The sequence below is a fragment of the Kogia breviceps genome, chromosome 2 (assembly GCF_026419965.1).
Source record: "Kogia breviceps isolate mKogBre1 chromosome 2, mKogBre1 haplotype 1, whole genome shotgun sequence".
In the NCBI taxonomy this organism is placed as follows: domain Eukaryota; kingdom Metazoa; phylum Chordata; class Mammalia; order Artiodactyla; family Physeteridae; genus Kogia; species Kogia breviceps.
Window position 1 is genome coordinate 123,688,676 of NC_081311.1, and position 13,186 is coordinate 123,701,861.

Here is a 13,186-nt window from a genome sequence, read left to right on the forward strand (position 1 = left end):
TGGAGCAAAAACTTCTTTACAAAGACAAATGTGGGTTGGTAGGAATTCGTGCAACAAAAAGTCTTTTAAAAAGCGCTTTTGTAATGGGACAAATGTGACTGCTCATATCGTTCCCACATGGGCCCTTTAGAATATATTTTCTCTAACACACACCCACACATACCGCCCCCCCCCCCCCCACATCCGTATCTACCTCTCTCTCTCAGGTGAGGGGCAGTTTGAAGATGTGGGAGAAGTAACAGAGCAACTGTGTTAAGTGCAGAGGAGGGTCTGCCTCCGGCCCAGGGCTGTCTTTGCAGACATTTGTGGGACCAGATGGGAGGGGTGTTGCGCCAGGTGAGCTGCAATTAGTGGTTGATCGCAGGCGGGGGAAGCAGCAGGGCTGGGTTGTCAGCTGCTCAGTCCAAGTGTAAACTAGAGCTTAGCCTCAGTGTGGGGCAGGATTAGGAAGAAAGTATGACGGGATGAAAGGTCAGGATTGGATTCTGGGGCCTGGCTGACCCTGTGTGATCATGAACAGACTCCTTAATTAGGAGCCATCTGCTAAGAAATAACCCTTATGTATATATTTTAAAAGAACTTTCTCTATCGCACTTGAAAGGTGAATTACTGGATATTATTAACACTTGGTGGGGAGGGGTAGGTGTCTAGAATCATCAGCCCTTCCTCCAGAGGAGGGGACAGTGCAGTTTGTCGATTGTAGGATGCTTGTTTTGTTCTTTTCCTCCCCTGCAGCCCAGCCTTCTGGCTGTTTTACTGCTTATAAGCCTCTTTGTTAGAGGAGGAAACAAACAAAAGGAGTTAAAACTCATCTTCTGGTTTTGCTTCTGGTTGAGCAGCTTGCATTGAAGGTTAGCTGGGTGGCTCGGGAGTGTGGAAGGTGAAGATCTGAATGAACTGTGTGGGTTATCGATTAGTTTAGACTGGTCTGCCCTTCTGTCCCTTGCATGCTCTCTTTGGGGATAGAGCCATTAGGAGGAGAAAGTGAAAAGGGAGATTCTTTGTAACAAAGAGACAAGGCATGGGAACAGAATTAGAGACTATGCATGTCTAAAATGTCCTCTCCAGTAGCCAAGAAAATGGTTTCAAAAACTTGAACAATAGGAAAATGCAATGAAAAATACTTAAGAAAGCTTAAATAGCTCAGATACTGTGTGGTAGGAAATGAACAAGTTAATAATATTAGAGTTGGTTTTTTCTTTGTAGCTGGGAAGAGAATATGCAGTAAACTGATAAAGATGGCTCATTTTCAGTATTTTCTTAATCTTTTTGGTCTTGTATTAAATTTAAGACTGTAGACTTATCCCTAGTTCTTGGAGACACCTAGGTGAAAATCCTCACACATCAAGTTGAAAATATCTCTCTTTGGGTGGGTGTAATGTTCCACTTGAAAAAGAACTGTTAAAATCCTGCGGGATCACAGGTAACGAATAGAGTGCAAAAGGCACAGAAAAAGCTGGGTTTTGACTGCAGATGCTTTCTGAGCCTTGTCAGATGACAAACTTTGTCTTGCTGCTGCCATCCACACAGATTTGCTCACTGCTGGCTTGCTGTGAAAGAATGTGGGCATTAAGGAGATCCCAGGAGCTTTTCATTAAGCTCAGGCTCCCTGTCTTCAAAGGCCACTGAATGATTGGAACTTTAATCAGCATGCATGAGAAAGAGACCTAAGGTGGGTGTTAATGCCATTGAATTAATCAGAGCAAGGACTGACCCCGGGGGGGAAGCACTCCCCACCTGTAGCTGTTTCTACTGGGACGTAAGAAGCAGTGTCCCTCAAGGATCTCCACACCCTGAGTAGAAGCTTGCATCCCATGCTACTGCAGGGTGGGAAAACCCTATCCAGATACCTCCCTGTGAAGTAGAGAGATGGTTAAGATTCTCCAAGCTTCTGTGGGGAGTCCCTAGATACCCCCTAGATATGGGGGTAGAAGCTGTTACACACAAAGGGCCTGGTATTCAAAGCCCACCTCAAAGGTTTTCTCTTCTGATGAGATTCCCTGGAGGGGACCCCCTGGAGTGCGGAGACAACCCTCCTTTTATATGGACAGCCAGAAGGGGAGGCCCAGGAGGGAGGGTGAGGGGAAACCTTGTACTGGAAGGCAGAGAGAAAAGAAAAAAAAAATGAAGCGGAGAGGAAAGTGCACTTAAAGGGGATGGGAGTGGAGATTTACTACCTTTTAAAGGCAAGAGGAACAGGGTCTTAGGGAGAGAAAACAAAGAAGGAAATGGGATCAAATCAGATGAAATTCTTTTTTTTTTTTTTTTTTTTTGCCGTATGCGGGGCTCTCCCTCTCACTGTTGCGGCCTCTCCCGTTGCAGAGCACAGACTCCGGATGTGCAGGCTCAGCGGCCATGGCTTACGGGCCCAGCCGCTCCGCTGCATGTGGGATCTTCCCGGACCGGGGCACGAACCCGTGTCCCCTGCATCGGCGGGTGGGCGCTCAACCACTGTGCCACCAGGGAAGCCCCAGATCACGAACCCGTGTCCCCTGCATCGGCGGGTGGGCGCTCAACCACTGTGCCACCAGGGAAGCCCCAGATGAAGTTCTTTTAAGGAAAGGATGGTGTTAAAGCAAATCTATAGACAGAAAATGAGGGCAAGCACACTGGTGGAAGTGCCAGAGGAGAGTTCCAGCTAGTGTATAGCAGAGAGGGAAGCTCGTGTTTGAAAATGAGGCTAGTGCTTTAAAAGACTGGGCCTTGGAAGGTGGAGACATCATTGGGAGGGGGACCTTCGGTATATTTCATGTCATAGTTTTCTTCATTGAAATTCATAATGCCCAGTAGGCTCCCTGTATTTTGGGGCATCATATGTATTGATTGATGCATTTGAATGTAAAGGCAGAACATTAGATAAATGTGGGAAGGGAAGGTTTGAGATGAGGAACATGGAGAGCCAGGAACTTTGTTCTTCTTTATCTAAGCTCCCTGTAGATCTGTTTCTTTGGTAAATTCCTGTATTAATCAAATTTTCTTTCCAACTATCCTATGAATAGAAAGAGGAAGACTTCATTAACCTCATTTCTTAGAATCATAAATCTGGTAAATGAGGTTTGAAGAAGTCCAATAAATGAGTGGCTCCATCTCTTAACTTACCCTTCAATGAGTCAGAAATAAATACCAGAATGTTGCATTTAATACATTGTATGTACACTAGATTCTGGAGAATGTGCTGAGTCAAGACTCCTTTGTATATAGTATGCCCTTCAGCTTACTCTTGCTACAAAGAATTTAGAGAGAAGTGGTGATTTTGAAAGCACTTGCCAGTGGGGAATACCATTTGATGGTGGTTTCTTTATTAAAATATTTTTGAGTGACACTGTTTACTTGCTACCATATTTTGGTTATGATTAAAGGTAGTTTTTAGTGCCTAAAGAGTGGAATCGGCTATTCATCAGAGTCTTGTAAATATCTGAAATAAATTAGAAGAGTTGTGGGCAAGAAATGAAGAAGCGGTTGGAGTTGGATAGGGTAGGAGGTAACTTGATAACTTAAGACTTGTCTCAATTTATTCATTAAGCAAATACTATAGGCTAGGCACTGTGCTAGGACTGAGCAAAATAAAGGCGAATATAGCACAGTTCTTCATGGAGCCCATGATAAAATAGGGTGACAAACATGAACAGATGCTTGCTTATTGATTGATTCATTGATTGATTGTAGTATAGTTGATTTATAATGTGTTAAAGGTATAAGCAGAGTGGTTCAATTACTTGTATTCTTTTTCAGATTCTTTTTCATTATGTTATTACAAGATAATATAGTTCCCTGTGTTGTTTATCTTTTTTTATATAGTAGTGTATATCTGTTAACCCCAAACTCCTAAGTTATCCCTCCCCACCCCTTTCCCCTTCGGTAACCATTAGTTTGTTTTTTGTGTCTTTGAGTCTGTTTCTGTTTTGTAAATAAGGTCATTTGTATCATCTTTTAAGATTCCACATATAAATGATGTGTGTGATATTTGTCTTTGTCTGACTTACTTCACTTAGTATGATAATCTCTAGGTCCATCCATGTTGCTGCAAATGGCATTATTTCATCCTTTTTTATGGCTGAGTAATATTCCATTGTATATACCACATCTTCTTTATCCATTCAACACAGATGCTTTTAGACATTACCGTAATTGTAGTGATATGGATTGCTCCAAGATTTCCCACTGTTTTTGGTGAAGTGACAGAAAGGAAAAAGTCTTTTTCTTTCCTTTTCCTCTCGATTCTGAAGATCTTTATTTTCTTAAATTTTTTTTTTGAATTTTATTTTATTTATTTATTTTATACAGCAGGTTCTTATTAGTTATCCATTTTATACACAGCAGTGTATACATGTCAGTCCCAATCTCCCAATTCATCACACCACCACCCGCAGCCCCTGCCGCTTTCCCCCCTTGGTGTCCAACAACCCCTTTGGTTGTTCTCTACATTTGTGTCTCAGTTTCTGCCCTGCAAACCAGTTCATCTGTACCATTTTTCTAGGTTCCACATATATGCGTTAATATACGATATTTGTTTTTCTCTTTCTGACTGACTTCACTCTGTATGACAGTCTCTAGATCCATCCACATCTCTACAAATGACTCAATTTCATTCCTTTTTATGGCTGAGTAATATTCCATTGTATATATGTACCACATCTTCTTTATCCATTCGTCTGTCGATGGGCATTTAGGTTGCTTCCATGTCCTGGCTATTGTAAATAGTGCTGCAATGAACATTGGGGTGCATGTGTCTTTTTGAATTATGGTTTTCTCTGGGTATATGCCCAGTAGTGGGATTGCTGGGTTATATGGTACTTCTACTTTTAGTTTTTTAAGGAACCTCCGTACTGTTCTCCATAGTGGCTATATCAATTTACATTCCCACCAACAGTGCAAGAGGGTTCCCTTTCCTCCACACCCTCTCCAGCATTTGTTTTTGTAGATTTTCTGATGATGCCCATTCTAACTGGTGTGAGGTGATACCTCATTGTAGTTTTGATTTGCATTTCTCTAATAATTAGTGATGTTGAGCAGCTTTTCATGTGCTTGGCCATCTGTATGTCTTCTTTGGAGAAATGTCTATTTAGGTCTTCTGCCTATTTTTGAATTAGGTTGTTTGTTTTTTTAATATTGAGCTGCATGAGCTGTTTATATACTTTGGAGATTAATCCTTTGTCCATTGATTCGTTTACAAATATTTTCTCCCATTCTGAGGGTTGTCTTTTCGTCTTGTTTGTAGTTAAGGAAGAAGTCTTAAAGCTGATATTAGGGGAAGGTACACGAACTAGAGTGGTGCCTAACTGCCCCTTCCTCACACCCGTGACTTAAAAAATCTCTGTAACTAGTGACAATTACACAGAGTTGGGAGTCTGTATTCAACTCAAGAGATCTCTCCATAACTGTTTGTGGTGGGTGGGTATAGGCCTGAGAGGATGGTATATAGTGAAGGCCTTGGTAAGAAAAAAGGATCAAAAGATGCATTAGTTTTCTGTTGCTGCTGTAACAAATTGCCACAGACTTAACTGCCTTAAAACAACACAGATTTATTATCTTACAGCTCTGGAGGTCAGAATTTGTACGTGGTTGTCACTGGGCTAAAATCAAGGTGTTGGCAGGGCCATGTTCCTTCTAGAGGTCCTAGGGGAGAACTTGTTTCCTTGCCTCTTCCAGTTTCCCGTGTTTCTTGGCTGTTGGCCTTGTTCCTCCATATTCAAAGCAAGTAATGTCAGTCTGAGTCCTTCTTGTGCTGCCCTCTCTCTGTTTATCTGGCCACAGCCTTGAAACATTCTCTAACTGAGCACTCATGTTGTGCATTGGGCCCATGCAGATAAGCCAAGATAATCTCCCCAACTCAGGGTCCTTAACTTTAATCATAACTTCGGAGTCACTTTCACCATGTAAGGTGACATAGTCACAATTTCTGGGGATGAGAGTGTGGACATCTATTTCTACCAGAAGAGGAGGCCTGGATTCTTTCTACTGTGCCTGTGGTTCTTAACCAAGGTGAATGGGCCTCCAGAGTAATTTTCCTTCAGGCTTTTACACCACTGCCATAATTGCTAGACAGTCCTCTTTGGTAGGTCATTCCTGGGCTCAGAATACTCTTTGGCCAGACATTCGGGTCACTCCACAGGAGGTCCTTAATCACCCCTTCCCATCCTGGTCCTGAGCAAGAACTCCGTGTTCTGGTTGGATGTGTTTATTTGCCGTTGCCCTCTGTCCCCTGTTCCATTCTACACATTGCTGACTCCACGCCTTTGCCTGAGTTGTCCCTGCCAAACCAGACTACCCTCTTTTATCTCTGCCCATCCTTCCTATAAAATCCTGTGACATTGGTAATCTTTATTCCACATTTGGAGTTTATCATAATTACTATTATTTAACTTTTATGTGAGTGCATTTGATCTTTCCATATAGACTAGTCATCCTAGAGTGCTTGTTAGAAAGGGAGCGTCCTGGGACTCGCCCTGAGAGACTGATTGAATGGCCTGGGATGTGGCCCAGGGGTTTGGCTTTTTAACAGACCCTGTGGTTGATGCTGATAGAGGCAGCCCACACACAACATGTGCTGGGAACTCCTTGAGAGCGGGGGTGAATGATCTGTCCTCTCATAGCGATGGACGTCATGTTGTCCTTGTAGGGGGAGATGATGATGTTTTGTGGAAATGAATGCCAGTTTTCTGCAGGTGAGTTTAGAGAGAGAGGGTCTTGTGGGAAGTGTGTAAAAGAGTTAAGGGCACCAAACTGTGCACCATCTTTTTGGAAAGTTCAGTGATGGACAGAGAGTCAGTCTGTGCACCCTGGTGGAAATGGGTAAGATCAACAGTACAGTTGTGATTTGGAAATAACCTGTTCACATGGCAAAATTGCCATACCTCTAGGTTTACTTTATTTTAACTTGTCTTTGTGTCAGGGACCTAATGTGATGTATCAAAAGCAGCAATTCTGTTGTGGAAAAGATTTGAAAAAGGAAAGATGGCTAATTCATGGGAATATGCAGAGGGAACTCTGTGCTTTTAGTGTCCATTCTGATCACTAGTTCTTCTTGATGCCTGGAATGCAAAGAATACCCCAAAATCTGAATTCCCACTGAACCAAGCATTTTTGGAATGAGGCCCTTCATGAATATGCCATGATTTTAATTTCTGCTTTTGTTAAGATTGGAATGGAGTCTTTGTTATTTTACATTATTTCCTAGACCTCCTGGAGAGTTTAAATCCAATGAGTGGATTTATTTTAAGAAAATTGATTTCTGCCTTTTCCCATTTTGGGGGATCTTATAGCATAAACTGAAACTATTGACAAGCTAATGAAGCAAAAATATTTTTTTGTTTCTTTCAGTGTTCTACTTTTCATTAATTTTCTATCAACTTTATGGCAGAAAGGGAAGACATCAATTTTTATTGAGAGTAGAGCTCTAAATAACTAGTTATTTTAGAGTTCCTATTATAATAGGAGTCTACCCATTATAAATAATTAAATGAATTTAACCTGGATCAGAAGAGGCAGCATTAAAAAATAACAGATGTTTTTGTGAGCTGGAAGCTGTCACAGAGGTGATATACTTGAATTGGAAATTACCAAAATTTCCTTCTGCTTCCCTAGTCACCAGACAAAACAGAAGCATTTATATTACTGTCTTTTGTTTAAAGGAAAAGAGCTATGTTTTAAGATGAATTGGGCTAGGCACTATAATAACAGTTTTGACTCATTTTAAGCCACTTCTCTATGTACTACCTAAATTTTAAAAATATTCCATAAATTGAGTAAGTCGTGAAAATTCATTCTTTTTTCAGTGGGCTCATTTTCCTATCTGATGGTCATTTTCTCTTCAGTTGGTTCTGTGATGATTTCTGATTCTGATTGAACTAATAACCATGTGGGAATAACAGGGGCAAGGAGGAGCATGTGCTGTGCCTCTAGAAGTAAATTAAAATATTGATAATTAATGCAATTGTTTGGTTTCAAATGCTTCAGTTTCTTTTTTCTTTAAAGCAGCAATTATGTGTACAGTGTCCTTCTAGATGAAATAAAATGAAAGGCTGAAGGAAGTTATCACTAAGTCGTTCCTGCATACACTATTTCTTCTGGATGGAAATCTGCATTTTGACACAAAGCTCACAGTTAAAATTCACTCCTGTATAACCAAACTTAGGAATGATCAAGGTATTTTGGCCTAGTATTGAATTAAATTGAGTCAATATTTGTGTAATATCTTCCCTGCCCACAATGGCACTCTCTGTAGAGAATAAGAGAAGAGTAATGTAATCCTTGCCTTCAAAGAATTGATAATTTAGAACAGAACTATACAATAGGAATATTATGTGAAGCACATAACTTTAAATTTCCCAGTAGCCACATTAAAGATAAAAAAGACGCAGGTGAAATTAATAATGTTAAAAATCCAGATTTTTGTTATTTTAATTGTGTATTAATATAAATAACCCACAGTATCAAAAATATCATTTTAACATGTACTCAGTATAAAAATTACTAATGAGATTTTTACATTCTTTTAAAAATGCTGACTTTTCAAAATCTGGTGTTTGATTTATTCTTAAAGCACATCTCAGTTTGGATGCTAAATTTTTGCTGGAAATACTTGATCTTTATTTAGACCACAAAACGCAGAGGCGAAAAAGTACAGTCACATACTAAAGTTGCCCCGTAACTGAAGTGAACATCTGTTTTATATTTGAATTAAAAATTAATATTAAAAATTCAGTACACCAGTTCCTCTAACCACATTTCAAGTGCCAGTAGCCCTGTGTGGCTCATGGCTACTGTACTGGACAGCACAGATTTAGATGTTGAGACAAGACTTTATGCACCTTCAATACGTAAATAATTGCAGGTGGTATGTAATTAGAAAAATGAATTGCTGTGTATTTGTATTTGATAATTAAGAGAAGTGTGGGCTAGAGCAGTGCTGTCCATTAGAACTTTCTATGATGAAAATGCTTTATATTGGCACAGCCCAGTAAGGTAGGCACAGCCCTGTGCGGCTTTTGAACACTTGAAATGTGGCAATGCAACTAGAAACTATATTTTAGTTTTAATTAATTCAAAATTAGATAGCCACATGGGGCTGGTGGCTGCCATATTGCATAGTACTGCACTAAAGTCTCATAAATGAGCGTGAATTAATATAGGCAGTGAGAAAAGGATAAGACATTACTGAGTGGGGAACAGCATAGACCAGTGGTTGCCAAACATCAGTGCACATTGCAATTACAGGGGGATCTTGCAAAAAAAAAAAACCCTGTATTCACCTACCACTCCAAACATGCTGATTTAATTGGTGTAGGTGACCTAGTTATTAGAATTTTCCAAATCTCCCTAGGAACAGATCTGTGCTTGCATTATAAATCTATTTTCTCTTCATATCATACATAAGTTTGCTTGAAACAAGCACAAATAAAGAAGAAACCAAATCAGTACCTCGTATTTTCTAGGTTCCTAAGACTATTGAATATATATTCCTTGTTGATCATACAAAATCCTGTGCATTAGGTGGAACAGAAGTGATTCTCATTTGCATAATAAAAAGAGTCGAAGGTTAGCTCACTTGCTGAGAGTCACATAGCTGGGGGGGCCGAATGTTGTGTCTTGAACCTGTATCTTGTGTTTCTGCCGCCACATGAGCAGAGCAATATAGAGTATCCAGCTTCCTCCGATTCACGACTTGTTTTCTCTCTCTTCATAATAGAGCCCTTGTGCTTAGATTTATAAAGAATGTTTCCTTTGATATTTAGGAAAAAAAATCTCATTAACAATTGGATGTTTGTAGTCCAACAGATTCATGATCCTCTAAAGAGCACTGTGCGGGGTGTTAGGAGATCTCTGCTCTTTTCCTAGTACAACATATGAGCTTGATGACCTTAAGCCAGCCAGTTAGTTAGTTGGTGCATCTGATTTCTAGTTGCCAGAACAGGAATGATCAAACCTGCCTGTTTTATAACTTAAAGGATTGCTATGAAAAAAAAGTCATTGCCGTGAATGAAAGGCTATTTAAACTTCTGTAAATTGTCCTTGAAATGCTTATGAGAGTAAAATATTTTTTTCCTTCATTCTCTTTAAATAATAAAGAGCATTTTTCATTTTCCAGAGATGAATTAACTCAACCCTCACAGCAGCCTTGGGAGATAGAGCTTATTACCCCATCTTACTATTGAAGAAATCGACATTCAGTGACTTGTCCAAGGTCACACATCTTAGGAGAGGCAGATCTGGGATTCGAACCGAGGTGCTTTTGCTCCAAAGCCCACGGTAACATCTGCTCCAGAGAATTAAGTCATACCCTTGTGGCCTGAGTGCAGTTTGCCTTCAATAGGGTGCCTACTGTGTTCTATATTAGTGGTACCAAGAGGTGGCAAAATTCATTAGTGACTTTGAAGTTCCTGTACTTAGGCTTGAAATAGATGGTGGCTGTTTCCTCAGTCTCCGGTAAAATGTGGATAAAAACATCTTTAGAAAATATTGCTCTTCATATGGCTCAGACTTTAAGAGCAGTGAGCTTGCTGTGCAAAGGCAGCTTTCACACTGTCCCCTTCCCTCCAGCTTTTTCTAATGGGGATCCTTGGAGATACCAGTACCATTCATCCAGAATTTAATTTGAATTGAATTAGTTAATAACCAATTGAATATTGTTTTCCATTCTCTCTGGCTCCTCCCCCTTGGAGAAGTGTATTTTAAATCTAGAATTAGGTATGTGCCTTCTATGATGGTTAAAGTTCAAATACTGTATGTATTTTCTTTCCCCTCTCTTTTGCTTTAAGCCGAGTCCTTTTTGTTTTTAAATTTTATTGGAGTGTAGTTGCTTGCCCAGTCCTTTTGTTATCTTCTTCTTTGGCTAGCTTTAAACATGTTCTTCTTTTAGCTTTATAAATTTTCTAAAAGCTTGATGCAGACATTTCTTATTTGGCTCCCGTTCACTGGGTATGATCATTTTCAAGGTTTCTGTCGCTCCTTGGGAATGCATCTTTATGAACTCAACTTTGTCTACTCCAGTGAAATTGTTTGGGAGAAAAGGGAGCAGAATACACTTTCTAGAAGTTTTCCCCTGCTATTCGTCTGTTGATGAGCTTTTATTATTTCCATTTCACTGTCCTTGCCCCTAGAGGATAACCTTGGATCTTAGCACAGACTCTGTTGAGTGTAAAATGAGTTAGCACAGATGAAGCGGAAACATCGGTCCACGAGGAGGATGTTCAGACGCTAAGTCCTCTAGTTCAGTGGGGTTGAAAAGCATTTCCCTAAGAGCTTCTCTGGGTATTGCCTGTCCTGTTTTGTAGAGAAATACTCTACCATGTGCATGCAGTTGCTGTTTATGCCTTTGACATTTGTGCTCATTTCTGTGAGGGATGCAAAAAAATGTTCTTATCCCAGCCTCAGGAAGCGTATAGAATTGGGAAGACGACCTTATTTGCTAGACACTCATCTACCTCCTCTCTGCTAGGCACAAGATGTACAAAGGTTAAAAAAGAGTCACAATTGCTACTCTCTTTGCGTTTACAGCTTAGTAGAGAAGTCCTCCATGACCTGTGTAACAGTGTGATCAGTACCAGCACGGAAGAGTGAACAAGAAGCAGTGAGGGCTCACAGCCCAGAGCAAGTGGTAAACTCCATCAGGACAGTCAGGGAGACTTCACAGAGGTGGAGTTGAGCAGAGTTTTGAAAAGGTTTCCCCTTAGACTTGTGGAACAGGGCATTTTTGGAGGCAAGAGCACCATGTGCAAAGGCACTGAGGTATGAGACAGCCTGGTGTGTTGGAGAATGTACCACAAGAGTAGGGGAAAACCTTATGTATTATTCTGTATGTGGTAGGCAGTACAGAGGAGCCCAAGAGCAAAGCTAGCCAGGTTTGGAAATATACTGCTGGAATGTTCCAGATCAGCAGGCTGCATGGACAAAGTGGTTAAAGTGGGATAAAGGCATAGGATAGGAAGGAATTTATGGAGGTAAGGGGAGACCTGTGGCCCTTTTAGTGTCCTGAATGAGTCTTTTAGATATGAGTTCAAACACAGCGCTCTATTTTGATTGTTTTTGCTCCTCTTTCTTTTAAGGACTTGTTTATTAACTTCAACCCCAGGAATTATTCCAGATTGTGACAATGGATCTATCCTCCTGCTGCCCAGATTAAACAGTTTGCTTGTGGACAGAGCAGAAGCCTCAGCATCGTCGACTGGAAGTACTTGCTTTTCTTGAGAGGCCACATTTCTTCCATAGAAGAATGATGTCAACAAAGTTATCTTAATGCCCGGGCCCCAGGACACTAGTGACCTTGTACACACAGCAAAGGAAAGGGGTTCCCTGGAATTGCCTTTCTGTTCTGGGAACATACAGGTATGATTGGATGACTGTCCTTGATGAAAGCGTCAGTTAATGGTGGAGATGAGGGTTTGTAACAGGAACCAGAATGACTGCTGGAAAGGTTGCTAAATAGAGGATTATGGTTTGTTGTTTTCAAGAAGCAACTTGGTGTTGTGGAAAAAAGCACTGGAAAAGGGTTTGGGAACCTTGGGATCTAATCATTGTCTTATCCTAACTAGTCCCATGACCTAGGTCTTTCTGAGCCTTAGTTTCCTAATAGACAAAGGAGGAAAATAGAGTTGGAAAAATCTGAAAGAGCATATTTCTCTACGGAATAGGACAGGCAATACCCAAGCAAGCCTAGAAAACGACACAGCACTTTACAGTTTGTGAGCCCTGACTGACTCCTGTCATTTGACACCTCCATCTGGCCGCCCTGTGTGCCATCTGCCGGTGGTGAGGGAGGGGATACGTACCTCAGTGAGCCGGGGCTGGACCAGCCTCTGGGTGACTCCCTGTTCTGCAAACCACCTTATCTTGAAGAAAACGTTTTCACTACCAGTGAAACTTAATTTCTTCGGGATTTTCTTAGACTGAGATGATTTCGAAGAAGAGTCTGGAATTCTGTTTTCTCTCTTCACCATTTATAGCCTCTCTATCCTCAGTTACCACTCGAGTATCTCTAAGTAATGGTAGATACAGTCTGGACCACTTGGGATTGAGTCATCAAACTGAGAGTCCGGCCAGTAAGTGGAGTTCAAGTGTTGAGCTGAAGTCATCTCATGCAATGAAAATGGCCCTGGGCCATTCAGTTAACACTTGGCCCCCTTTGTCCTTCTCCCTCGTAAGACCCCTCAAGTATTCCGTAGTGTTGAGGGGCAGTGGGGAGAGGAGG

General features: G+C 40.9%; 1 protein-coding gene across 11 annotated transcripts in view; it reads left to right on the top strand.

Moving 5' to 3' along the window:
* The window catches only part of FMNL2 (formin like 2), a 308,926-nt gene that overhangs the window by 108,559 nt on the left and 187,181 nt on the right, over nucleotides 1–13,186 (top strand). The window contains exon 1 of one of the 11 annotated variants that reach the window (XM_067026041.1): nucleotides 12,055–12,324. The exons of the other annotated variants lie outside the window; for them this stretch is intronic. Coding sequence (XP_066882142.1) covers nucleotides 12,235–12,324 — 90 coding nt within the window. The 5' untranslated portion in view covers nucleotides 12,055–12,234. Of the gene's footprint in view, nucleotides 1–12,054; nucleotides 12,325–13,186 lie in introns of those variants that run through there. 11 annotated transcript variants of the gene reach the window in all.